Source organism: Propithecus coquereli, unplaced genomic scaffold, assembly GCF_000956105.1.
Source record: "Propithecus coquereli isolate 6110/MARCELLA unplaced genomic scaffold, Pcoq_1.0 Scaffold461, whole genome shotgun sequence".
NCBI lineage: Eukaryota > Metazoa > Chordata > Mammalia > Primates > Indriidae > Propithecus > Propithecus coquereli.
In genome coordinates this window covers 2,425,007-2,451,744 of record NW_012150408.1, presented here as the reverse complement: position 1 = coordinate 2,451,744, position 26,738 = coordinate 2,425,007, and the positions used below count along the sequence as shown (strand labels likewise).

Below are 26,738 nucleotides of genomic sequence, written 5' to 3'. Positions count from 1 at the left end.
CCGGTCCATCCTCTGAGCCTCAGTTTTTGCCTCTGTAAAATGGGATCATCACAGTTCCTGCCTCGCAGCGCTCGGGTGAAGAGGCAGTGAGTCTGTAGACTGCACGGGGCTGCTCAGGACCCAGACACGGTGATCTCAACAGGACCCTCCCTGACTCCCCGTGAGACAGAACCCTGGGCCCCTTCCTGCTGCCTGCCCCTACTTGGCATCTCCTGGGCCACTCCAGACTCCACCCCAGGACCAGGGCACCCAGGCCCACTGCTCTCTGCACTCAGCTGGCCGCCTGACCTCCTTGGGCCCTGCCCCTCCCCTCCTGCCCTGCCTTCATTCTCCCACCTCCTGGAGCAAAGGCTAGGCCTGCGCCTGGGCCAGGCAGATGGGCGTGTGAGTCTGACATCTCCCATTTGTTGGGTGACCTTGGGCAAGTCACACCATCTCTCTGAACCTCATTTCCTCGACCCCACCAGGGCTGGTGCCTGCACCTGAGGTCTGTGATGCAGCTCCCACCCCCCAGCATGCACTCCGTCCACAGGTGCCCCATCCCTAGGTGTTCTGACACGGACAACCTGGGGTGCCCCAAGACCTCAGGTCCCCGTAGAGGTCTCCACCCTCCTCCAGGCTTTGTTATGTGCCCCCCTGAGGACCCACCTGCGTGATGCAGGCTCCTGTGAAGGCCACAATCACGGCTACCACGTTGACTGTCAGCTGGAACTGCAAGAACTTAGAGATGCTATCGTAGACGTTGCGGCCCCACATCACCGCTTTGACAATGCTGCTGAAGTTGTCATCCGTCAGGATGATGTCTGAGGCCTCCTTGGCCACGTCAGTGCCTGCGATGCCCTGCGGGGACAGGGACAGGAGCCTGGGTGGGGCAGGCAGGGGATGCAAGTGACTCTGGCACCACCGTCCTCACCCCCGCCACATCCTCAGTCCTGCACAGCCCCCCGTACATACATCCGATGGGCCCAGCACAGCCAGGCCACACAACGACACCCCTCCCTTAACGCCCCCCACAGACCCAGCCCCCTGAGCCACTCTCTGCCTTCAGGAAGACTCGTTCTGGCCCCTGCTCCAGCCCAGCCCGCAAGTGCCCCTCTTCCCAAAGCCCTCCTGAGCAAGGAGGCTCCCTGCAGCCTTCCAGGAAGACCCGGGGACCAGGCTGAGCCTCAAGGGCGCTGGACACACGCAGGGCAGTTGGCAGGCGGGCTGAGTGTGAACTGGGGGCCGGCACAACCAGTTCAAGCCCCCAGATCCCCTGCCTATGAGCTCCTGCCAGACACCACCCCAGGGCCCCTGTGAGCTGCTCCTACCATGGCGAAGCCCACGTCAGCCTTCTTGAGTGCGGGCCCGTCGTTGGTCCCATCCCCCGTCACGGCCACCACCTGCCGCTGCTCGGTGTGTGTGCTGTCGATGATGCCTGTGGGGGCGGGAGTGTGCTCAGGGCCCTGGGCCACCATGGTGCGGGGCAGTCTGGGCCAGCGCTGACCCCCAGGAGGCCCCTGCCCTGGGCATTGCCTGGCCACCTCCTCCTGGCGTGGCTCTTCCCAGCTCTGGGCTGGGAACAGCTGCCAGCACCACAGGGTGTGCTGGGCACCTTACTAGACCCGGGCTGGCCTGAGCCCCTCTGGGGCCTGGGCTCTGCTCCCCGCCCCCCTTGCTCTCTGCAGCTCTTGGCCTCACCGGTTGCCACCCTACCAGAGGCACTATCCCCTCTGCCTGTACTCAGGGGCTGCTCCAGGCTCCCAGGGCTGCAGCAGGGTCCCACCATCTGCCCCGCCAGCACCTTCTCCCTGGGGAGGCCAGTCCTGCTCGAGGAGGCCTTGGCTGTGCCATTTGCCAGTGACCCCTGCCCCACCGCTCTCGCCTCGACCCCTCCCCAGACATTCATCTTCAATAAAATATTAAATGCATAGCAGCACGGCTAGATGACGTGCGGCCCCAGTCACGAGCTGCGGCCAGCGGAGAAGGGTGGGGGAAGGATGTCATCACTGGGGGCCTGCGGAGTTTGTGGGACTTGCCACTCATGGGGGTCCAGACAGAACCACGGGCAGGACAGGAATTGGGGTGTCAACTTTGACATGTCCCTCTCTCATGCTGCACATGGAACACATCACCCAGGCCTGCCCACTCTGCCTCCAAAATCCCGCCGAAACCCTCCTCTTCTCTCTGTCCCCATCCCCTCTGCCGCCAGCGTCTCACAGCTGTTCTCATGAACTCTGGGCGCTCCTTCCAGCCTGCTCCCCGCCCGCAACCCCAGGATCTCTGTCCAACACCCGCGTCTGGACCTGCCCCACCAGTCTCACAACAAGAACTTCATTCTCGCGCGTCCCCCTCAGCCTCAGGAGAACAGCTACGTTCTTAGCTCTACTTACCAGGTCCTCTGTGACCAGGCCTCACCCCTGCTCTGACCCCTTCTCTGCTTTCAGCCCTTGCTGCACTTCCAATCTGTGCTCGCGGTCCCACAGAGCTGGCCCCGCAGCCCGTCCTGCACAGGGTGTTCCCTTGGCCGGATGTCCTCCTGTCCCCGCCTGTCCCGCACTTTTAGCTCAGAAGCTACTTTCCCCAGGAAGCCTTTGTGACCCCCCGAGGGCCTAACAGGGTCTCTGTGTTCCTCCCCATCCGCGTAGCCAGCAGCAGCCTGTTCCCTGACTTGGGGCCCTGCACCGGCGGCCCCACCCTCTTGCAAGCCCAGTCCCAGCGCCTGTGCTCCGCTGACTGCAAACCCTGACTCGGCCTCTGCAGGCTCAGCCACCCGGCCTTTGGCCCCGTGCCTGCCCGGGTGCTCCTCCACGGCAGGGAGAGGGTGGCTTTCTTCCCGGTGGCTCCCAGGCCTCTGCACAGCCGCTCACCGGAGCGCAGAGCCAGGAAGAGGCCTCCCCAGGCCCCTCTGCCCTCTGCCAGCCCGGCACAGTCACCGAGGGCCTTCCTGTGGCCTCCTCCTGTGGTCACATCTCTGTCCTGTCCTTGCAGGCCTTTCAGCAGCCATTGCCACTGCGGGCCGCACCCTCCTCCTCCACAGGCCTCCCTCCTTGTCTCCCGACACCACGCTCGCCTAGCCCTCCGGCCGTCTCCCCGTTTGTCTCCTCGGGTTCTCAGCCTCTGCCATCGCGCAGGTGGGCGGTGGGCAGCGGCAACCCTTGGTCCAGCGGCTCCTCCCTCCCACTCGCAGACACACCCAGCTCTCCGTCTCCTGCCTTCGTGTGCAGCTGTCTTCCCGACAGCTCTGCTTGGACGTCGTAGGGCCCCGGATGCGTCAGTTTCCCCTCAAGCATGTCTCTTCTGTGACTCCTGACCCCAGCAGCCCTCTCAAAAACCGAGGCGCATGCTGGTACTAGGCAAGGTCCCAGACAGGCCGAAGGAACCCCAGCCCCTCCTCCTCCAGCCCCCCCACAGTGCCCCAACACCACCCAGACACCTGTCAGATCGCTGTGGCGCCAGCTTCACGGGTGCCGTCAGCACCTCTCCAGCCTGGATGGTCCTGCTGGTCCCTCTGCTGCCAGGCCACTCTCTGCACCACGGGGTGGGGGCGTTCTGAAACCATGATGCTTCTCCCCACCCCTGGGCCCTCCCACGTTCCCAAGCCTGGGGTCACAGAGCAGGTCACAGCCAGGTGCCTTTGGCAGGTGTTGGTGGCCCTGTAAGATCTGCCACCACCCCACTTTCTCCAGCCCCCTCTGGCTTCCCTCTCTCGCCCTGAGGTCCTGGCCTGGCCAGCTGAACTTCCTTCCACTCCTTGGAGGCGTCTGGGGATCTTTTGCCTCTGGGCCTTCTCAGAGCAGTTCCCTGCCCTGCCCCCAACACAGACCCTCACAAGTCCTGGAGCCCTTCCCAGCTTTGATGGCCCTTCCATGGCAACCTGACATCTCCCTAGCTTGAGTTGGCGGCCAGCAGTGGGCCCCAGAACACCCTTCTCTGCCAGCAGCGCAGCCCGCGGCTCTGTGCAGCGATGCCACCGTTTGCTGTCTGCTGCATGGAACCCGGCCCAGGAATTCCAGCAGTTTGGGACCATGTCTGCTCAGAGCAGGGCCTGGCGCCCAGTGGGTCTTCAATAAACAGCTATGGAGAGAACGAGTGAGTGAATAAGAATGGGGCAGGCTGGGGGCCCTCTGCTCCAGTGTCTGGGTTCTGGGGTTCTGTGTTTTTGTCCCCAGGCCAGATCTGCTTCCATTAATGTCCCGGGTAGCGCCTTTGAGAGAGGAGTCCAAGATGCCCTGGGGTGATCCCAGGCAGAAACCTGCCCACCGCAGCCATTGTACTGAGGGGGACATTGAGTCCCCCAGTGGAGGGACTTGCCCAAGGCCACAGAGCAGGTCAGTGGTGGAGCCAGACTGTGCGACTCTAAAAGTGCCCAGCACTGGCCACCTAGGCTCTGCAAGTGGTGCGCCGGCTCTCTGGAGGCGGGGCGGGAGGGAGAAGGATTTGGCTTCTGGCCTCATCTCTCAGGTCACTGTTCCCAGAACAGCCCATCCCTGGGGTCCTGGTCACCAGATGTTGGTTCGGGGCCTCAGAGGCCAGGCAGACCAAGGGTCTCAAACTTGTAAGCTCTGGGGCCAGACTGGGAACGAGAGAAGTGGGCCGAGTTTCAGGCAGTGCGGGCGGTGAGGACTGTGTCAAGGGGAGAGGGCAGGGTCTGCATAAAGTCATTCAAAAGTCCATGTTAAAAAGGCACCGCGCCAGCCAGATAGAGCGCCTGTGGGCCCCACTTGGCCCTTGCGCTGTGAGTCCGGGACCCCACACAGGCCCAGGAGCACCGCTTCCTAGAGGAGCTGGAGGCCCAGAGGGAAGACTCACAGCCGCTATCTCCTTCTGGCCCCTAGCAGGCCTCCCAGGGCTGAAAAAGGGGGTGACAGAGGCTGTCCCCCAGTGTGGAGAATGCCAGGCAGGAGCCCCATCTCTCCTGAGAAGAAGCTGCAAGTGCCAGCCTGGTGCCGGGCCTCAGGATCACCTGTGCCCACCCAAGTCTTACCTTTGACCAGGGTATGCTTGTCCGTGGGGGAGGAGCGAGCCAGCACCCGCAGCTTTGGCCAGATCTTGTCGATTCGCTCCTGCTCAATCTGGAGAGGCACAGGGGAGGGGGCGAGTCAGTGGGGTCTGGGAGAGAAACTGAGGCCCAGAGGAGGGAGGGGACTTGGCCACAGTCACTGGGCTCTCAGCGGCACACTGGCTGGCTTCTGTACAATCATGCAGGACTCACGCCTCCCAGCCCCCCCCCAAGCTCCTCCCTCTGTGGACCCTTTACGCTGGGACACCTACCTCCCCCTTCTCGTTGCGGATCCTCCGGTTGAACTCCTTGCCCTCCAGGCACAGGAAGTCCTCTCCAGGATGGATGATGCCACACTTGATGGCGATGGCCCGGGCCGTGTTGATATTGTCACCAGTGACCATGCGGACCGTGATGCCCGCCCGCTGGCACTTGCGAATGGCTTCTGGGACCTGGGCAGGAGGGCGGGAGCCATGGGGAAGGGCATACCTTGGGCAGGCCCTCTCTGCCTTCATGGATTCCAGAGTGAGCCCTTCTCACAGACAGCTCCACGGAAAGGGGACTAGACGACCACAAGATACTGACGGCACGTATAGCACATGGGCCACTGCCTGCCTTCCTGTGCCCATGGCAGACATTGTTAATCGATCACAGCATCCTCTGATTAAACCCTGATGTAGTTCTCAGCAGAGTCCCAGGCAGCCGCCACCTGTCAACCATGATAGTCTATCCCAAGACAAAACCATTGGCTGTCCTGACCTGGGTGAAGACTTTGGAATACTTCAGTAAACACCTCCTCGGATCTGGCCCGGGAAAGGAGTGCGGAGCACTCCACTACTGTGTATGAAACTTGCTCCTGCTTTGTCCATGTATACACTTCCTGCAAACTGGTTGATTATAAATCTGTTTGTGTATTTTCAGTTTCTTGGGGGGACATGTGCATTTGTGGGCATTCTATTTACAGAATGTGACGCTGGTTTGGAATAAGTGTGGCAGACTATGCTCCATGTAAAATGTGCCATTTCACTGGGACAGTAAGGATTGTGTCCTGCCTTCTCTGACTATAATGACAGACAGAGGTCTGGGCCAATCATGCCAGATCAGACTCAGCCAATCAGAAGGCAGAGAGGCTCCCCACCCCACCCTACTGGGCCCAGTAGCCACCCCTGTGCAGAGCTGGGGGTTTGCCCAGCAAACAGGACGCAAAAACTAGCCTGGGGCCACTGCAGCCCTTTATACACAACACAAATTAACTAAACAAATGAATTCTTACCCGTGGGCAGTGAGAAATAATAAAATAATATTTGCTGCAAAACATCTTTGAGTGGGAAAGAACATGGCAGGAGGAAAATCCTGTTCTAGGGGAAGACCAAAGCATGTTAGACTCTCAGGCCTGGGTCTGACTCCCCGCTCCTCTTGCACACCACGGCCATGGGCTCACTCCAACCTCCGCCCCGCCAGGCCACTGCTGAGAGAGTCTGAACACTGTGTGAGTTGACCTGTCCCCCCAAAAAGATACATTGAAGTCCTAAGCCCCAGCGAATGTGACCTTACTTGGAGAGAGGTCTTTACAGAAGTAATCGGGCTAAAATGAGGTCATCGGGGTGAGCCCTAGTCCACTGTCACTGGTGCCCTTACACAGGGGGAATTTGGACACAAGGATATGCAAAGGAGATGCCCCAGAAGGTGAAGGCAGGGATCGGAGTGCCGATTCTCCACTCCAGGGAACAGCAGAGCTCGCCAGCAAACCACTCGAAGCTGGGAGGGAGGCGCGGAACAGGCTCTCCTCACAGCCCCTGGAGGGAACCCACCCTGCCAGCACCTTCATCTCGGACGGGTCGGGCTTCCGGCCTCCAGAGCTATGAGGCAACAAATTTCTACTGTTTGAGCCGCTCAGTTTGTGTGACTTTACTACAGCACCTTAGGAAACTAATATTAATACGAAGAGCAGAAACGTTGCTCCAAAACCTGACTGTGGACAACTCCTGCCTACTGGTCACCTTTCTGCTCTTGGAAATTGTAAGAACAAAGATTGACCTTGAAAACCTCTTGCCTGTGTCCGCCCCATCTGCACCGCCTGCTGCTCCTTCAGCTGCCACCACCATCGTCTCAAGTGGGGCTGCAGCCCAGACCCCTCCGGTCTCCCTGCCTCTGCCTTGCCCCTCTGCCCTGCCCTGGCCAGCAGCCGCCTGCCTCAGCCCCAGCCTGGGGGTCACCTTCCTTCAGGGGCTCCATCCTGACGCTTGCAGGAGGACGCCCAGCTCCCGAGCACGGCCGTCTTGTGGCAGTGTGAGGAGTGGGTGCCCTGGAGGAGCAGGCTCCGTGTGCAGGTGAGGTGGCCTCTCCAGTTGCCGGAGTTGTCTAAGAGACCGGCTCTGTGGCGGCCAGCACTGATCTCCCTGTCGTTGAATGGTTAGAGCGGGGCCAGCTGACCATGGACCTGCTCTCGGGTTTATTTCCAGGGCCTGGGGGAGCCTTTGTGTGCCCACTCAGGGTTTGGGGACCACGTGAACTAGGCCTCTGCCTCACGCACAGCAGCTGCTCACACGAGCAAATGTGACCTCTTTTTTACAGAGCTGGAGGGAGTGGGGATGTGGAATGTCCAAGATCCCATTTACGTAATTTACTGATGTCCTCATGATGGCTGCGCCCTGGCTGTCGCCGCCTGCCATCTCCTGCCCCAGAGGGCAGCGAAGAGCCGCCGTTCTGGGAACACACCGTATCTGGCTCCCGCCCCCAGACGGAGGAATTTAGGTTATGTTTGTTTCAAACATGCTTGAGGTCTTGGAGTTGGAAGGGACTTTGGGTCATGGACTCTGACCCTCTACTCATTGCCTAGAGCCACTCCCAGGTGTCCTCAACAGATGGTTGGCCAGCCTCTGCTTGCACACCTCTGATGACAGGGTGCCCACTCCCTCTAAGACCGACGGCTCCACGGTAGAACAAGTCTAGCCGATTCTTTCCCATAACCTTTCCTTTTTCAGATAACGGAGTGTTACTCCGTGTCAGATCTGTGCTCTTGTCCCCAGGCAGAGTTTTTGGCACAGTCCTGTACAAAAGGCTCTGAGAGCACAGAGGAGGGTGCTGTTACTTTGGTATTAATATATGTGCTGCTCAAGTGAGCACAGAGGGCACTGTTACTTTACAAGGAAGTGAGTAGGGAGGAGAAATCAGGGAGAGCTTCCTAGAGGAGGGGATGTTTGAGTTGGTTCCCTTCAGTCCACACCAACTGAGGCTCTGGTGCCTGGCACTGTGCTGGGTCTGAGGCCACACAGATGAACACAAATTGATCGTGGCCCCAGAGAACAGTCCATGATGTGGAAAGTGCAGTGGCTCACGCTTGTAATCCTAGCACTCTTGGGAGGCCGAGGCAGCAGGATTGCTTGAGCTCAGGAGTTCAAGACCAGCCTGAGCAAGAGCAAGACCCTGTCTCTACAAAAAATAGAAAAATTTTTCTAGGCGATTTTTCTTCATCAGGCAAGGTGGCGCGTGCCTGTAGTCCCAGCTACTCAGGAGGCTGAGGCAGGAGGATCGCTTGAGCCCAGGAGTTTGAGGTTGCAGTGAGCTATGATGATGCCACTGAACTCTAGCCTGGGTGACAGAGCGAGATCCTGTCTCAAAAATAAAATAAAATAAAATAAAAGAACTGTCTGTGAGGTCTCAGGCACAGAAGGCCTGAGGTATGACTGGGCCCCGGGCCATGCCGCAGGTGAGCTGGGAGTGCTGAGGCTGAGGGAGGGTGTGGGGTAGGGGCTGGTGGCCATGAAGCTAGAGAGGGACCTGTGGTCAGAAGGTGCTGGAACAAGGGACTTGCTCCTTCAGATACTGGGAGCCGTGGGACATCCTGAATTGGGAATGAGGTGACGGGTGTTCAGAAAGACCCTTGCTTTCAAGACTGTCGTATGGAGCCCAAACCGGCCACCCTCTGGGCCTCTCCAAATAAGAAGTTTCCATGAGGAAAAGGAGGCTAATTTTTAGGGACCCTACACTTTCCTCTGTGCAGTGGAGGCTTCCCTGCGTCGCGGAGAGAGGGCTCAGAGACCAGAAGGCTGGGCTAGGCTTTGCCCCAGGCTTTCACGCAAACCTCGATTTCCTCATCTGTAAAATGGGGACGATAGTACCCACCCTTCAGCAAGGCTGGGTGGATTCTGTGACAAGGCACAAATAGCGCCAAGCACAGGACAGGGACATGCAAACCAACTTGGCTCCAAATTCCCTGGCTAGCCTTTGCCTTGTAAATGCAACCGGGGCAGCCAGCGGCCCCCCAACACTTGGCGCCCCTTCTCACCTCCTTACCTTTGCCTCTGCCGTCCCCTCTGCCTATGTGTCGGACCCTTCCCACTCACGTGGGAAAGGCTCTCTACTCGAGAGCCCTCTGGATCCCTCGTCCCGGTGGGTCTCCCCCGCACTGCTCTGGGCACTTGCGCCCTGGCTCACACATTCTCTCGTCGCACAAACGGCCATCGGACACCTAACTGCTCTGGGCACCGAGGACCCAGCCACGGTTAAGACTAAAACCCCAGAAGCATCGATCTGGTTCAAATACGCTTTCCACATACATAAAATTGCTGCAAAATTAAAAATAAATAAATAAATAAATTTAGGGGAAAAATGACTTTTTTTTGCTAAAATTACCCTGGATATTTTCTCACTGAGGAAAAGGAGCCAGGAAATGGGCGCTTCCTGTTTTCATTAAATAAAGGCTTTTGAACATCTGTTGTTTCTGGTGACAGCCGTTGTCTGTGACTCCAAGGGCTCCAAACACCCCCGGATAACCCGGCAAATCCCAGACCGTTGCTCTCCTGATGGCTTTATCGGCACTGGCTTCAATCGGCCTTGGAAAATGGACCTGCCGTAGGGCTTATGGGCGGGCGTTTGTATCTGTCCTGGCCTTTGGTCCTCTCTGGGAGGAAGGCGACATGCAGATCCGACCCTCCACAGCTGGGAGTCCAGGGAGGCGGAGATTGTTTTGCTGCAGTTGCAAAATGACTCTGAGCACGTCTGTGTCTGCGGGACCTAGAGCGGGTCTGGGCTGAGGTTTTCCCTCAGGCTGAGCCTCACCAGGTGGTTAACCCCTGGAAGTCAAGGCAGGGCGATAAAGAATCCCGTGGGATGGGATGAGCCCGAGAGGACACAGCCTGGGCGAGCTTGGCAAAAACACAGACCCCACAGGCACAGATACTCCCTGAAGGTCACCCAAAACACCGGTGACAGTGGCTGCCTCTGGGGTGGGAATGGGGGTGGGGAGCTAGAGGCGGCACAAATTACCTCTCCTCAAAAAACAAAAAGTAAACCCACCGGTCTCCTCAGGTCCTGCGTCCATCCCCACCGGCTGGGAGAGGCTGAATTGTTAGGTCTGAGCTTTTATGCTTTCAAGTAGCGCCGCCTGCAACGCCACTCTGCCATCACGTGTAAAGGGGGGGTGGCCTTTCTCAGTTTTCAGAGGGGGAAACAGGCCCAGGGGAGCGATGCACCTAAGGACATCTTCGAAGGAATGGCAGAGGCAGGACGGAAACCCATGTCCCTTGACTGTACTGTGTCACTCAGGTAAGTCACTGCTCTCAAATACAATCTACGACTTCCAAATATACATCCCAGAATTGACCCCAGGTCACCAGCAGCGATGCATGCACTGAAGGAGACGTGAGGTGAGGCTTCCGGACAGCTGGCTCTGGTCTAAGGATGTCAGAGCTGGGCCTGAGGGGCACCTGGGGGCAGGGGACCTGTGGGGGGGCACCTGGGCCAAACTCCCATTTCACAGATGAAAGACTGAGGCACATAGAGGGGAAGTGGCTTGTTAGTGGCAAAGCTGGGGCTCGCATCCAGGCCTCCCTTCCCCAGAGTCTGTGTCTGAAGCCAACTTCTCTGGATGACTGTGCTGTCAACAGAAAATGCCAGGGAGCCAGTTCAGCCCCTCTCAGGCTCTTCCCCTCACTCTGTCACTTAGGACTACTTGCCCTGTCCTTTTTTCTGTGGCACCCAGGCAAAGGCCCTGGGGCAGGGAGGCAGAAAACCTGTTCTAATCTGGATTCATTCAGCCACTTACAGCAAGACTTTGGGCACATCGCTGTCTCTCTTTAGGCCTCAGTGTTAGCATCTGCAAATTGGGGGGTATGAGGGGAAGGTGTTTGGACTGGATCGGCAGCTCAAACACTGAGTCATACCCTGTTAGTGACTATGAAATCAGTTTAGTGGGTGGTGACCAGCATTTAAAAAAAGAACAAAAGAAATAGGAGAGAATAGAAAATATTTAAATGCATCACATTACTTTGTGAAATTCTTATTTTGGTTGAGTGTGTGTGTTTATTGACTCATGACATAAAACACATTTGTTATTGTGGGTCATGGCCAAATAAAGTTAGTGTCCGATGCTGTTCTCCATGTGCCTCGGGATGTTTCCAAGGCAGGGTGACGAGCCAGGAGCTCTGGGAGGCCCCGAGGGAGGCCGTGGGGCTGGGCGGGCGGGGGAGCCGCACGGTGTGGGCAGGCCTGCCTGGCACTGAGCAGGGGTGAGTCTCTGCCACCTGTTCTGAGCAATTTTCAGTAAGGAGGTGAGGCCCGAACCCCTTAGACTGGCAACGAGCAGTGTCCCACGGGCGGTGGATACGCAGCCTGTCCGTGCAGGGAGAGAGCTGCCTGCAGGAAACACGTGGGCTCCAGTGCCAAGCTCCCTGGGCATTATTGTCTTTGCTGTTTCAGCGTCTGGATAGGAGTGAGGAAGCCACAGGGACATCCCCACAGGAGGCCTCCATGTGTCAGTGTGCACGTGTGTGCATGAGAGAGGGAGAGATGGCATTGGAAGATTGGGGTTCGAGTCCCCCGCACTCTCATTCATTCATTCCACACTTACGGAGCACCTTCGGTAGGCCAGGCTCTGTGTGGAGGGCCATTATGTGTGTCACGGGATCTGGGGTACCGGGGAAGGCATGAAGGAAGGGTACCCACATTTATGGGCCACCTATCTCATGCCAGATACTCTGTTTGTTGCCCCTATATGCATGTTTGGACGCCTCACATTATTCTAGGGTGTGGGTGTGTGGGATACTATTATTGTCGCCAGTCTACAGCTGAGGCTCAGAGAGGTTATGTAACTAGTCCAGAGCCACACAGCCAGCAATGCTGGCACTCAGGATCCCAGGTCTGTCTGATGCCTGGGCTCACACTTTGACCTGCAGCCTAAATATGAAAGTCAATGTCTGTGATCTCCTAGTTTCACTTTTCTTTGGAACACAGAATCTCACAACATCAGGGCCAGGAACTTGAAGAGCATCTTGTCTAGTCCCTTTTACTTTAAAGAAGTGGAAACTGAGGCTCCAAGAGGAGCAGGGAATGGCCAGAGGCCCCCAGAGCACGGTGTCAGGGCAGGTTGGGAGCACAGAAGCTGCCCTCAGTGGAGGAAGGGCCCCCCAGGGCATCGGCACTGAATCTCTCAGCCGAGGCCTATGTGGACCCAGCTGGGGGCTGGCTGGGACTGAGGCCCAGACTCAGCAGCTGAGTGAGTCCTCGGAGGACGGAGGACGCGGAACTGGCCCCTCCTGCACCCGCCTCATGCCCTGAGCTCCTCAGTGGCCCCGCAGCGTGAGGTGGCTCCCTGCCTGCCCACCGCAGCGTTTTGGAGACTCGAGGCAGGGTGCTCTGCTCCCCACAGCTCCTCCTCAGCCTGGGCAGCCCCACAGACCACCGACGTCCCATTCGCCCCTGAGCCCACAAGCCCCCCGCACTGAATTCTCGGCGCCCCCTCCAGGTGCAGATTCAGCTAAAGGGGACTGAAGACCTACTGTGAGCTGAGCACCCACTAGGTGCACTCACAGGCATCACCTCCCTTGATCCTTGTGAGGTAGGTGCTGTCACCTCTTTCCCTTCTGCTTGAGAATGTGACCTTCGGTTAACTTTCTAGCCCTGTTCCCCTGGAAACCTGGTAACAGCAGGCCGCCAGCTGTGCTCCCAGGCGAGCTTGCTAGGGCGAACTGATCGGTGAAGTGCACCGGGACTGGGCACACACTGGTTCTCCCGAGCACAGTGACACCCGGGTGTGCTCTTTGCAGGGACCCTGGAATCCAGGGCTGTGGATTCGTCACAAGGCATCCTGGCTCCTGCGGGGCAAAAGGCTTCTGAGGCAGGGCAGTTCCCACACGTGTCCCTTGTGGGACCGTATGGAAGGGCTCCTGGTGGCTGGGCAGCTTGAGGGCTGCCGCCAGAGCACACCCCTGCCGACTGTGGCCTATGCTGGTCTTGTGAGTGTGAATTTAGGGTCAGGTAAGAAGATCCCACAGGTGTTGCACAAACACGGAGGCTCAGAGAGGTGAAGTGACTTATTCCAGGTCACCCAGCTGACTGGAATCCCGGCCTTGCCCCCTTTCCCGAGCTGGCTGCCCCGGGGGCCTACCTCGGGCCGCACAGGGTCCTCGATGCCCACCACGCAGATGCAGGTGAGGTCATTGAGGATGTCGTTCTCGTTGTCCCAGTCGGGCTCGGGGCTGCTGGGGAAGTCGCGGTAGGCCACGCAGATGGTGCGGAGCCCATCGCAGGCCATGGGCTCGATCACCTTCTTCACCATCTCGTCCCGGTCTCGGGGCCGGAAGACCCGGGGCTCACCCGCCCCGTTGAGGATTTTGCAGCACCTGGGGGAGGATGGGAGGGAGATGAGGAGCCCAAGCATTCTTCCTCCTGACTGGTGATGCCCAGCTGGCTGTGGATGGCGGCTGGTGCCCATCCCCCCACCTCCCACAGGTCTTGGGGCCGGGCGCACCCAGGGCCCAGGCAGGGTGAAATCAGGCAGCCTTCTTGCAATATCTGCCCCAGGCCATTCAGCAACAGCAGCTGCACTTTGATCTGTTATATATTCACAAGTTTTCATCTGAGAAAACAGTTCCACAGCGAAGTTTGCCAAGGACGTAAAACCTAGGCTAGGGGTTCTGACCCTGCTTGCACATTAGAAGCACTTGGGGAGCATTTAATAAAGAGCCATGTGCAAGCCCCGCCCCGGGGGTTCCCATTCAATCCGTCTGGGGTGAATCCAGCAGTCAGTGGTTCTTTAATAGCTCCCTAGAGTGATTCCAATGTGTGAGCCAGGGTTAAGGGCCACTGGGCTAGACCAATCCCCTCCATGTATAAGTGGGGAAACTGAGGCCCACAGAGGGGAAGTGACTTGCTTAGTTCTCCAGGCTTATTTCTAGCACCTGGAGTCAGAGGAGCTGGGCTGATAATGTGAACAGCCACCATCAACTGAGTCTATACCAAGGGAAGTGAAATAAGAGAGATCTCAGTGCGATAATGGATAGAACTTCCTGATGATCCAGGAACTTAGGGAGGAGGTGGGGAGGACTCTCTGAAAGGGAGGAGGACTCCATAGAAATTTTTAAGGGGATATAGTGGAAAAAGCAGTGGGCAAGGTGCCCTGGAGGTGAGTCTTGGTGGGTGACGTAGGGCAGGGCTGTCTCCGTGCCTATGGGTGCTACAGGGCCACTCCAGCCGGGGCAGGCTTCTAGGCCCAGCATGGATGGCAGCCAGTGCGGTGTGACCCGGATGTCCCCAGCTCCCCGCACACTGACCCCCTCACCGCCGCTTACTTCTTGAGCACGATCTCAGAGGCACCCTTGCTGTACATGCGGAAGCTCTCGTCGGGCAGCTTGATGACGGTGCTCATGGACTTGCGCACGGAGTTGAAGGTGTACACTTTGTACAGCTTCTCCTCCGGCACCTGGCTGCGCACGGGCTCGTAGTCCTGCTTCAGGTCCAGCACGAAGCCCAGCAGGCCGCACTCCGTCTTGTTGCCCACCTGCCGGGGCAGGGCGCCCTCCTTCTCTGGGGGCTGCAGGGAGAGGCGGGAGCGGCTCGCATGCGCAGGGCCCGCTCCAGGGGACCCCCCGCCCTGGCTGTCCCCGAGGCCCTGGCGCTGCTGCCCGGTGGGCTGCGGAGTGGGGACTGAGCCCTCCCGGAGCCCTGGGCCCACCTCCTGCACCCCCAGGCCTGCGATCCCAGACCCAGTCCTGCCTCTGGATGAAAGGAGGTAAGCAAGATCAGGTTTTGAAAATTATGAATTATTTCACACATAGAAACGATAAGAGAATAATATAATGAAAGCTGTGTGCCTACCATCCAGCTTCCCAGGATCCTAACATGCACACCTGCTTCAGACTTTTCTTTTGAAAGCCATAAAACGGCATAGATGAAGTTGAATCCCCTCTGTATGGCGCTCCCCATCTGCATAATCTACCGTGTCCCAGAAGCAACCTCTACCTTAAATTTGGCATTAATCATTACCACGTGTGTTTTAACTTTTTATTTTTAGGTAACTGTAGACTCACACACAATGAGAAATAATGCAGAAACATGTCATATATTCTTCATCCGGTTTCCTCCAGTGTTGACCTCTTACATCACCACAGTACAAAATCGCAACCAGGATGGCGGCACGGACACGACGAAACCGCCTTGCTCAGATTTCACCAGCTTTGCACACACCTGTGTGTGCGCGCATTCGTGTGCACGCGGGTATTTTCTATGCAACAGCATCATGTGTGGGTTCCTGTGACCACCACCGCCGTCAAGATCCAGGACAGTTCATCACAAGGGTCCCGTGCTACCTTGTTATGGCCGCCGTCACTTCCCTCCCTCCCCTGCCTGCCCTGGCAACCACTCCTCTGCTCCCTGCCTCTACGCTGTCATCATCTCCAGTACACTGTGTAAGTGGAACCACACGGTATGAAACTTTTGAAGATTTACTTTTTCACTCAGCATAATCCCCTTGAGACCCAGGCAAAGTACTGCATGTGATAATCGTTTGTTCCTTTTGATTGCTGAGTAATAATCCATGGTATGGACAGACTGTGCCTCGTGATTTTGACTTAGGTTGAATCAATTGAAACTGCTATTTTTGTATGTCAAGACGGTCATATACAGGCAATTTGGTGCAGTTTAACTTAATGTGTGTCTGTGTGCACGTGGAGTGCGGTTGTGCATGTTGCACACTTCATATCAGGAGACTGTATACCTTCTTCTGTAACTTGCTTCACTCGATTCTGCTTTTGAAAGTCATTCATGTTTATGGCTGCAATGTGTTCCTTTTTTTTTTTTTAGAACTAAGAGATAAAAGCAAGAATGTGTGTTTCAGTTTGTTTTCTTTTTCTTCTTTTTTTAGTCAGGGTCTTGCTCTGCCACCAGGACTGGAGTGCAGTGGCGTCATCATAGCTCACTACAGCCTCGAACTCCTGGGCTCCAGCGAGCCTCCCTCCTCAGCCTCCTGATTAGCTGGGACTACAGGCATGCACATTTTTCTATGTTTTGTAGAGACAGGGTCTTGCTGTGTTGTTCAGGCTGATCTTGAACTCCTGACCTCAAGCGATCCTCCCACCTGGGCCTCCCAGAGTGCTGGGATTACAGCTGTGAGCCACTGCGCCCGGCCTCAGCGTGTTCCTTTTTAACTGCTCTAAAGATTCCATCGTAAGAACAAGCTGCAATTGACTTTCCCCTTCTCTTGGTCCCTCCCTCTTTCCTTCTGTCGCTCACTCATGTGACAAGATGCCTCTATACGGCACTAGTGGGCTTGCAGGAGGCTGTGGGAGTGCAGATTTGCAGGTACAGGCACTCGCCCGTGCACCCCAACACAAGCACACACCCACTCCTGCCACTAACGTACAATGACTGTGCAGCGACTCAGGTGGAGGGGGCTTTGGGGGTGGTGAAAGCCACCAGAGATAACCCAAGCCCTGGAGAGATTCTGAAGATGAATAAATAGCTCTGAGCATGCCTGTGTCCTGAGTGGCTTTCCGTGGGTCTCAGACAAGCCTTGCACAAGGATCCCTCCTCATTCTCCCTCGTATTGCTCATAAAAGCAGCCCAGGCAGGAAGGAGGTGGACTCAGCAAGATGCCAGCATGGACTGGCTGTGCAGGGGCCTGGTGGACCCTCTGTTAGCAGCAGGACATGTCCCCAGCCTACTCCCCACCATCAGTTAGGGCCCAAGCCATGGAGCAGACCTGAGCCACATCTGGACACAGGCATCAGAACGCAGCAGTCCTGAAACCCAGGCATGCACAGGAACAAAGAGCCTTAGAAGCTAAATACTGTCCTCAGTTTCTCCACCTGTAAAATGGAGAGGTTGGGGCAGATGATTCCTAGCTCAGAGAAAAATCAACCCTTTCCTTAGAGTGGGCCATGGTGAGGGAGGGTAGAGTGAGGAAGAGCTGTAGGTCCCTCAGCGGATGGTCTGGGGGACCCGGATGGGGAGCAAGAGCCAGGACACCTCCCCAGCTCCCACGGCCACGCAGACCGGTGTCGCAGCGTTCTGTGCCTTGGAAGGCTTCCCGTCCCCAAATGCTTAGACGGGATTGTATCTGGAAGCAGAGGAATCTTTGATGTAGCCTCCCATTTCTGACGTTTGGGAAAATACATTCTAAGAGCTTCTCTTTGTCTTTACAGCTTGCTGTTATGTTGTGCTTTAAAAAAACACATATATAGATTCCTTTTATAATTTCATAATTAACTTTTTGGTGATTTCCAGAGTTTTGTGTATTTTCCACAATAGTTTTTTCCCCCCTCCACTAATGAAAGAAAATGACAACACGGAAAACTTAAATAAAAATGCTTAATTACTTATTTGCCCAAGAGAGTTGAGCAGTCATGCCTGCAAAACACCCAGCATTTTATTACCCTCTGTGAAATATTTTAATTTTCCCCTAAAAGGATTTCAAACAATCCACAGTTGCAAATGGCAGACCTGCCTCCTCCGTAATTCGATTTGTTTCCATGAACTTGAGCTCTGAAATCGCCTACGCGCATTACCAAGAAGCAGGGACACTCCCTCTTTCTCTCTAGGCTTTTTTTATCCTGACAAACCAGGAGGCTTTGCTCTTGTTGTAGAATTTCAAGAGCCTTTTTATCTCCAGGGCTGCAACTCTGTAGGGGAGTTCAGGGGTTGGTATTGTTCCTGTTTTGGGGGACAGGAAACAGGCCCAGAGAGGGAAGTGATTTGCTCCTGGTCACAGGCCCTGCAGACCCCAAGCCCGCAATTCCAGTCCCAGCTTCAACCAGCACGCTTCCCTGCCTGGGCGGCGAGCCCTTCGGGAACCCTGGGACCAGTGCGATCGTACCTTTGAGGGGATAAATCCTACTCCTGTTTTGGGACGCTGGGGAGTGAATGGAGCTAAGATCCATGAATGATGACTTGAACAGCTACAAGTTATAAATAACGTCTGCAAAAATGAGATTTAAAAAACCATATCATGTCTCACCTCACACCCATTACAAAGGCTACTCTAAAAAAAACCAGAAAACAAGTGTTGAAGAGGATGCGGAGAAACCGGAAGCCTCGTGCACTGTCGGTGGGAATGTAAAACGGTGCAGCCGCTATGGAAACAGCATGGCAGCTCCTCAGAAAAGTAAACATAGAACCACCATCTGATCCAGCAAGTCCAATTCTGGGATATACCCAGATTAATCGGAAACAGGGACTCAGAGATACTTGTACACCCATACTCGTGGCAGCGGTACTCACAGCAGCTAACAGGTGGAGACATCCCAAGTGTCCATCAACAGATGAATGATAAACAAAATGTGGTCCATACAGATGAAAGAATATTATTCAGTCTTAAAAAGGAAGACAATTTTGACACATGTTGCCACATGGAGGAATCTTGAGGACATTATGCTAAGCGAAATAAGCCAGTCACAAAAAGGATGTATGATTCCACTTCTATGAGGTCCCCAGAGTAGTCGAATTCACAGATAGAAGGTAGAATGGTGGTCGCCAGGGGCTGTGGGGAGGGGAGATGTGGAGTTGTCCTTCAGGGGCAAAGTTTGAGTTTTGCAAGGTGAAAAGACTTCTGCAGATCAGCTGCACAGCAATGTGAATGTGCTTAATGCTACTGAACTGCACACTTAGAAAGGGACAAGTTGGTAAATTATATGATACGTGTATTTTACCACAACTTAAAAAATATAAAAATCAAATAACTAAAAAACACCCCCAAAAAAACCCCATGGTAACAAACCCCATAGCGTGGTAAACTGCAGTAACTGCAATGTGATGATTTTCCCAAGAGGGCCTTAGGAAAGGACTTTACGCTAATTGGCTGTCCCTGGTGACCCAGCCGCCATCCATCCAGGACAAGCATCGCCAGAAGCCTCCCCCAACACACAGGGTGCCCACCGGCCCCATGTCAACAGTAGGTCCATGAGCATTTCCCACACACCTACTCCGCGCTCACCACTCTACCAAGCTCCCCACGTGCGTCGCCTAGTGGTAGCTCCCAGCTCCCTAGGCGGCAGGGCTGTTATTATTCCCATTGCACAGTAGTACACACTGAGGCCTGGGGAGGTGAGGTTGCACTGCCAGTAAGTGCCAAGCAGTGGACCCTGAGCCCACAGCGCCTGCTCTCCCAGCAGCCCTGCCTCGCCCACTGGTGTCTGAGACCATTGGTCCACTAGCTGACCGTGGAGACTGTTCTAGAGTTACCAGGGCAGGGGCAGCCTGCCTTGCTCATCCCTGAAGCCCCTCCCACCTGGTACTGTGGGGTAGCCAGTGAGCACTTGTGCAATGAATTAGCGAATAATTTTGTGTTTGAGTGTGGGGTGCTGCCTAGGGGACACCAGGTGGGATGGAATTTTGGCAGAATTTGGCCTCCAGAATTGTCATCTCAGGGCCTGCCACCTGAGGACAGTGAGGTGGCCCAGACAGTGAGCTATGGGATCTTCCCCAAGCAGGAGGTCAGTGCGGGTGTCCAGGACGACAGAACCCCCTGGGACGGTGAGATGCCCTCCTGGAAAGTAGGTGCCTTAGGGACCTTCCCAAGCTCACCAATGCATTGTGTGTGTGTGTGTGTGTGTGTGTGTGTGTGTGTGTGGTGTGTACATGATTTACAGGGTGCGTGTGTGGTGTGTGTGCTGCATGTATTCTGTGTGTTGTACGTGGTGTGTGTGCTGTGGTGCCCGGTGTGTGCGTGCATGAGTGTGTGAGGATCGGGGCAAGGGGTAGGATGTCGGGATTAATAACTGTTACAGACGGGAATTCCCCATCGGGACTGATCTGCCTTAAACTCTTCTCCCAGAGAGGGTGTTTGCAAAAAAGCAAAACCCAAACCATTGTTGAGTTCAACACCAAACTCCCTGCCAGCTCACACACCAGAAGAACCATGCCCCACGGCCTACCTCCCCACCTGAACGCCCTGCCTAATCCCTTCCAGAGCCTTCCGCGCCCTCCGGCACCCTCGGCTTGGCTGCAGCCCAGCCTCAGAGTGCGGCCTGACTCAAGGGACTTTGAGGCTTGTTCAAGTATTAGATGGAGCCCTGGGTTTGGAGCAGGACATCTGAGCTCAAGGGCTGTCTCTGCTTTCCGGAGTCCCTTCCCCTGCCCCCTTCTCCTCGCCCTCCTACCGTCTGCCCGGGTCTAAGATTTACAGGAATCACAAGCAAGCAGGTCCTTCCTGCCTTCTGTGGGTGACGGGGCTCCCTGGGACAGGCGGCGCCGCAGCCACCTCAGCTGGGAACTGGGTATGCCGAGGACCTGGGGTGTCACGAGGTGAAGCTTGGCCCATTTATCCGGGACAACCGTCCTGCCAGGGAAGTTCTTCCTTCAGAACCATTTCAGGGGCTCCAGGGAGATGTGCGGCTCTCTGGACAGTCTGTGTTTCGGAGACAGGCCGGGAATGCCCGACACTGCCGCGCCGCAAGCGCCCGGCCTCGGCCTCGCAGCTCGGATGTCAACTGTAGCGTCACCTCCTCTGAAAGAGGTCTGGGGAATATCAGAGCACGTGAGCGTGGGGCGGCTTCAGCACGCGGAGTGGACGTGGGCGGGGAAGGACACCGTGCTCCAAGCGAGCACAGCCTGCGCCCGCGACGCGCGGGACAGCTATTTCTGTCGCCGAGCTCAGCTGCGGCCAGAAGGAGCGGGCGGAGGCTTGACGTACAAGGAGAGGAGACCACAAAGGAAACCTGAGGGTGCACCAGGATTTCTGAGGCAGGGAAGCGATTTCTGACTGACAGATGATTCACGCGGCTTCCCTCCCAGGGCAAGTTAAGTTCCCCCTGATCAGAGATGAGTGGAGAGAGATTCTCCAGAGGGGGGCCTGGGAGGGCCTCCTGGGTCTGGTCCTGGCCTCCCTGCCTGTGGCCCGGCCCTCGTGCCACCCTCCTGTGCCCCGTGGGAGAAGAGAGCCTCTTAGGGGCTGATGTGCCACCACCGGGCTCCCCCAGGGCCCTCCGGCCTCACCTCTCATCATTCTAGCCCTGCAGAAATCCCCACGCACAGACCACCAGGTTTCCAGAACAAGCCAAGCATCCGTAGGTGTCGGGCCTTTGTGGGGCTGTGGTCCCTGCCTGGAACACCCTGGCCTCTTGCCAGCTTGGCGAATGCTTCCAGAATTCTCTGGGCCCAATTCTGCCCCTTGGTGGTCAGGAGCACCCTGGCAGGTTACTCGGTGTTTCTGCGGCTCAGCTTCCTTAGCTGCTGGTTGGGAAGGTCCTGTTTGGCCTGGTGATCTGAAAGGGGTGCAGAGGGTCAAACTGGCTGGCAGAGCAAATGACAGAGGGAGAGGCTCAGAAAGAACAGGAGAGGTGACGAGAGTGACAACTAACAGGGCCTGAGCGCTGGCGCCGTGCCAAGTGCTGTGCCAGGGGCTCCACCTACACTGCCTGCTGAACCTTCCCGCAGACTCGGGGCAGACGAGCAGCTGGAGGGGCTGGGCGCGCAGTGTGGCGGCCTGCGCAGACTCCGGGTCGCGCAGCCTCGCGATCCCATCCTGGCTTGGCCGCATATCTGCTCTGGGACTCTGGGCACGTTCCTTAACTGCCCCCAGTTTCAGGAGCCTTGCGTAGGAATCGGGGGTGTGATGCCAGCTACTTCAAGGGTCGCTGCATGAAGCGACAGGGTGCGCGCTCAGCCCCGAGCCCAGCGAAGTGAACGGTGATTATGACGAACAATATGCTCACTGCACGGACCGGGAAACAGGCAGGGAGAGGGTAACAGGCTCTCGGGGTCGCACAGGTGGCGAGTGCTGGAGCGGAGGTTGAACCCTGGTCTGTTGGGCTTCAGAGCCAAAGCTCTCCACCGTTGCCTCCTGGGCTGGGGACCGGGACACGTGGATTCCAACTCCACTGACCCGCCGGGTGATGCGGGATGGCCCCTTGTCGTTTCTTGGCCTCAGAGTGAAGTGCGGGGCTGGACTAGGTGGCCTCCAAGGTCTGTGGATCCAGGCAGACGACACCCGCACGAGCTGTCCTTGCAAATACTCATCCATTTTTTTCCCTTTTTACATTTTTTAAAAATAAAAGGCCCCAGCTACCAGGAGGTCTGTGGATCAACACAGCCTGGATGGCCGAGGGTGGGGAGTTGCAGGAGAGCCCAGCTCGACAAGCTGAGGAGCGGCGAGAGGGGTGTTGGCCCTGGGACCAGCTCCTGCCTCTTGCTGCCTCAAGAACAGGAAAGTAGAAGGTGGAGGGATTGGTCCTGCCCTGAGACTCCTATCAATTCACATTCGCCCAGCCGTCCTTGCGCCTACCCACCGCTCCTCCCTCCCTCCCTCCCTCTTCCTGTCTCCCTCATCTCACTGACCACACATCTATACATTTATTCACCAATAAATCCACGTACCCCACCCATCTTCCCACTACTTCCCAACAGCCCGTGCCAGGGGACAAGGGGAGACTCAGCTCTGTCTCCTGCTCTTAAAGAGCCCACAGCCTCTATCCGACGACAAGACGAAGGAACTGGTGTCCTCGTGGAGGACAGTGTGTGACCCAGCCCTGCCCAGGTGCTTACTTTCCCAGGCCAGGCTCACTTAAAGCTGATGGGTACTGAAGCTGAGGGACGTGGCATGTCTTTCCTGCCCTGTCTCCTGTTGCATGGTTTTAGGATGTCCTCATCTAGATTTTCCAAATGGAGAGTGGCTGGGCTTCTGCCCTGAGCCAAGCAGCCCCAGCCTCTTCTCAGGCTTCACCGGGCCTAGAAAGGCAGCCCCGGAGAGCCCCGTTGCCCCACATGGCTGGCAAGCCCTGGCTGTGAATCGGACCCTCTGCACCCAGGCCCTCCTTCCCAAGACCAGCTAAAGGTGCTCCATGACCGGTTTTGGTGACCAGGAAGCTGGTCTGGGCAACCTGACTCGGCAGTTGGCTTTAGGGTATTCAGGGGTTGGCTTTGCGGCTAATTGGCTGTAAGGTGTTGGGCAAACACCCTTTCCCTCTCTAACCCGATGTCTCTGCTGTCGTTTATTTGATAGCCTCTGCATTGCTGCAAATGGATCCCTTGCAGGGGTGATTTGATTGCTGAAGAGCAACACCAGTAACACTGAGTACCGACTACGTGCCAGGCATGTGCTTTCCATTTAGTAACGCACTTTATCCTCACGGTAATCCTGTATAGCCCCCAGGAAACAGAGGCACCAAGAGGTTAAGTAACTTGTTTACATTCGCACGGCCAGTGAGGAATTTGAACCCAGGCCGTCTGGCTCCTGAGTTTTAACCACTTCCTAGTCATACAGGGGCTCTGCCGTGCCTCCCACACTGATGGCTGTCAGCCCCCAGCAAAGGGAACCATGTAGCCAGGGTACTTTCAGGAAAGACCCAGAAAGACAGGCATAGGTGTGCTAGGACGCCAGGGTTCAAGGCACAGAAGGGGACCGAGAAGTAAGTGACCTGGCCTGGGCTGTAAACCAAGGGCTCCAGTTCCCAGGGTCCTGGCCTCTCTCCAGCCTCAACAGGTGGGCTGGCTGACCCCTGTCTTTTATGCCACCTGGACACAGGCTCAATCCACCATCTGGAAATGAGATTTTAACTTGTCGCCGGTGCGACAAAGCACTGCTTAATCGAGACTTATCACTGCAGAGATGTTTCTGCAGCCCTCCTGGCAGATCCCAAGAACTCCTCTTGACTGTAACTGAATAACATCTCAATCCAAGCCCACCCCAAGGGCTGCGCCCACGTGGCTGTCCCCATTGCCTGAAGCCCATTCTGGGAATCGCCCTGTTCCCCTCTCTGCCACGCCTGCAGGACGAGATCGTCAGAGCATGTCAGTTATTTTAGGAAGGCCTGGGGAACAGAATAAAGCATCTTTGATCTCCCTTGATTCCCAAATCGGGGTTGGGGGTGGGGGAAGAAGACGAAAACGTCGTCATTCCTGGCATCACCCCCAGGGTGCTCGCTCACCGTCAGCTCGTGTTCCCCAACCTGCTTTCCCCCTTTGTCAATTCTGCCTCCCTCAGCCTGCTGCTCTGGCGTGACGCGGCGGCCGCTCTGCTGCAGCAGAGAGTGAGGAGCCTCCTCCACCTTCTTCTCCCACCAGCCCCTGGCCCTCTGCTGCTGACTCACGCTCTTTTCCCGTTTTGATAAAGCTGCTGGCGGCTCCCACAAACCCGACCTGATCTCGAAGGCTGCAGCTGGCTCTGGGATGTGGGGGGAGGTCAGGGCGTGGCATATTTGGAGGGTAAACATAAAGCTCAGTGGATCACCCAGAATCTCACAAGGCAGAAATGTCCTACATCTGGGAGCTGACAGACATGTGGACAGATGAACTCTGGGTTTCTCTTCATCCAAATGCTGGTTAATTACAAAGAGGAAACCTGTGCTTCCAAACCAAATAGGGATTACAACATGAAGAGTCTAGGCCGCTTAGCAGAGATAGTAAGGTGAGACTTTTTCTTATCAAAATGAGGAAGATTACTACTATTACTAACAATAATAACAACGTCAGTAGTAGATTGTGAAAAAGGCCACAGTTATTCCCCGCCCTGAATCCCAGCCCTTTGCAATACCTCCCATCAAGAGGTGGGGTCTGTTAACCCAGTATGTGAATCTGGGTTAGCCTCCTAACTTACGTTAGCCAAAAGAACACAGCAACACGCCAGTTCAGAGCCTAGGCCTCAAGAGACCTTGCGCACTTCTGCTCTCTTGGAATCCTGTTATCATCATGTCGACAAGCTCAGACTAGCTTGCTTGCAAGACCACGCAGAGGGGACATGAGCCAGCCCAACTGAGGCTATGCTGTATTAGCCCACAGTGCTGCCAAGATCAGCAGAGCTGTCCACCTGAACCACTGCAGATGCATGAGGCAGCCCAGCCGGGACCAGAAGAACCACCCAGCTGAACCCAGCTGAACTGCTGACTCACAGGATTTCGAGCTAAATACACAGTTTTACTTTGAGCCATTACGTGTTGGAATAGTTTGTTATGTAGCAAAAGCTAACTAATAAAAAAAAATTGTGTGTGTGTGGGGGAGGGCCAATGACAGGATCTAAAAAACACAATTAACGACAATCTTTTTTTTTTTTGGTCACACAAATGTCATAGCAATGTTAATAGAATACTATCTCAAAGAGGAACAAATTGCTTACTATCTAACCATACCAACACGTATCAGCAGGATTTGAAAATACGAATCACATTTCTCCACCTGCCCCAGTGCTTCTGCATCCTCCCCTGGATGTTGCTCCCTCTGGTGGAGGACGTGCCTGGCACCCCCTTACCAGAATCTTGGTGGTGTAGGCGCTGTTGATGGCGATGGCGTTGACCAGCAGCTCCATGGTCTTGTCATTGATGGAGCTGGGGTCAGGGATCTCCTTGTAGTGGACGTCACCGACATAGGCCTGCACCACGGTCATGCGATTGGTGGTCAGCGTGCCCGTCTTGTCCGAGCAGATGGCCGTGGCGTTGCCCATGGTCTCACAGGCATCCAGGTGACGTACCAGGTTGTTGTCCTTCATCATTTTCTGGGAGAAGGAGCAGGTGAGAGGGCAACAGTGAGGAGAGGGAGCTGGGGAACCAGCAGTACCTGGGGACACTGGGTAAATACGCAGTCAATGAGGCAGAGATGCCACAGCCTGCCCTTTGCTTCCTGTGTCTGTGAAGGATCTTGGCCGCTGCAGCCTCTGACGCCTGGGCTCCTTTCTCTTTAATTATCTGAGCCATTTAAAAGGCTTGATTAATTGAGTTTATCAATTTGGATTACAGAAGTAATCTACATTCTTTATGGAAAAAATAAGGGAAAAGAGAATAAATAAATTCAGGTTAGGTCCTCTCTGATTTACTTCAAATATTTCTCTCTTACAGCCTAATGTAAATATTCCTTATTTTGTTATAGATTTTCTTAAATGCATCATCTTTTAATGGTGCCTTGTTTTCATCATCTCTTTAATTTCAACAAAAGTAAATAAATTGAGGATATAAATAAATCTAGAATATAAGAAACTATCTGGGAAAATATCAAAGTATTAATGTCATTATCTCTAGGCAATAGAATTGCAGATTTTCACGATCTTCTTTTAAAGATCTATAGATTTTTCGAAGTGTGATGTAGGTTGATAAAAAATAAAGATCTACAGTATTTATTATATTTTTTCTATAATAAATACGTATTATAACTTGCATAATAAAAACCAAAAATATCTTTTAAATGTAGATACACTAGAAGGAAAAAGAAAACCATAAGCTACCACTTAGAACTGATACATCTTATACATCAACATCCTTTCTTTCAAAATTTATGACAAAAATGGAACCCTCTTATGCTCTTTATCTTCTTCTATATGCCCTCCTTTTTCTCGCTGGCCCAGCACCACGCCCATGGCTTTTTCTAGGTTCTCAAGCAAATAATGCAAATAAAGTAATTCTCAAGGAATCACGATTCTTCTCGCAGGCTCTCCTGACAGAGTGGCTGAATCAGACGGAGTTCCAGCCTGCGCACGGGAATTTGATTTCCTTTATTCTTGCTCCTATTATACCCTTTTATAACAAGGGTAAAAAAGGAGCGTGGTTAGAATAATTTTAATACA

General features: G+C 55.3%; 1 protein-coding gene across 4 annotated transcripts in view; it reads right to left on the bottom strand.

Moving 5' to 3' along the window:
* The window catches only part of ATP2B2 (ATPase, Ca++ transporting, plasma membrane 2), a 117,792-nt gene that overhangs the window by 16,454 nt on the left and 74,600 nt on the right, over window positions 1–26,738 (bottom strand). For all 4 annotated transcript variants that reach the window (XM_012655142.1, XM_012655145.1, XM_012655143.1 and 1 more), the window contains 7 exons: window positions 25,434–25,676; window positions 14,551–14,792; window positions 13,368–13,602; window positions 5,254–5,433; window positions 4,967–5,054; window positions 1,311–1,417; window positions 649–840 (listed from right to left, as the gene is read on the bottom strand). In XM_012655142.1, coding sequence (XP_012510596.1) covers window positions 649–840; window positions 1,311–1,417; window positions 4,967–5,054; window positions 5,254–5,433; window positions 13,368–13,602; window positions 14,551–14,792; window positions 25,434–25,676 — 1,287 coding nt within the window. The remainder of the gene's footprint in view (window positions 1–648; window positions 841–1,310; window positions 1,418–4,966; window positions 5,055–5,253; window positions 5,434–13,367; window positions 13,603–14,550; window positions 14,793–25,433; window positions 25,677–26,738) is intronic.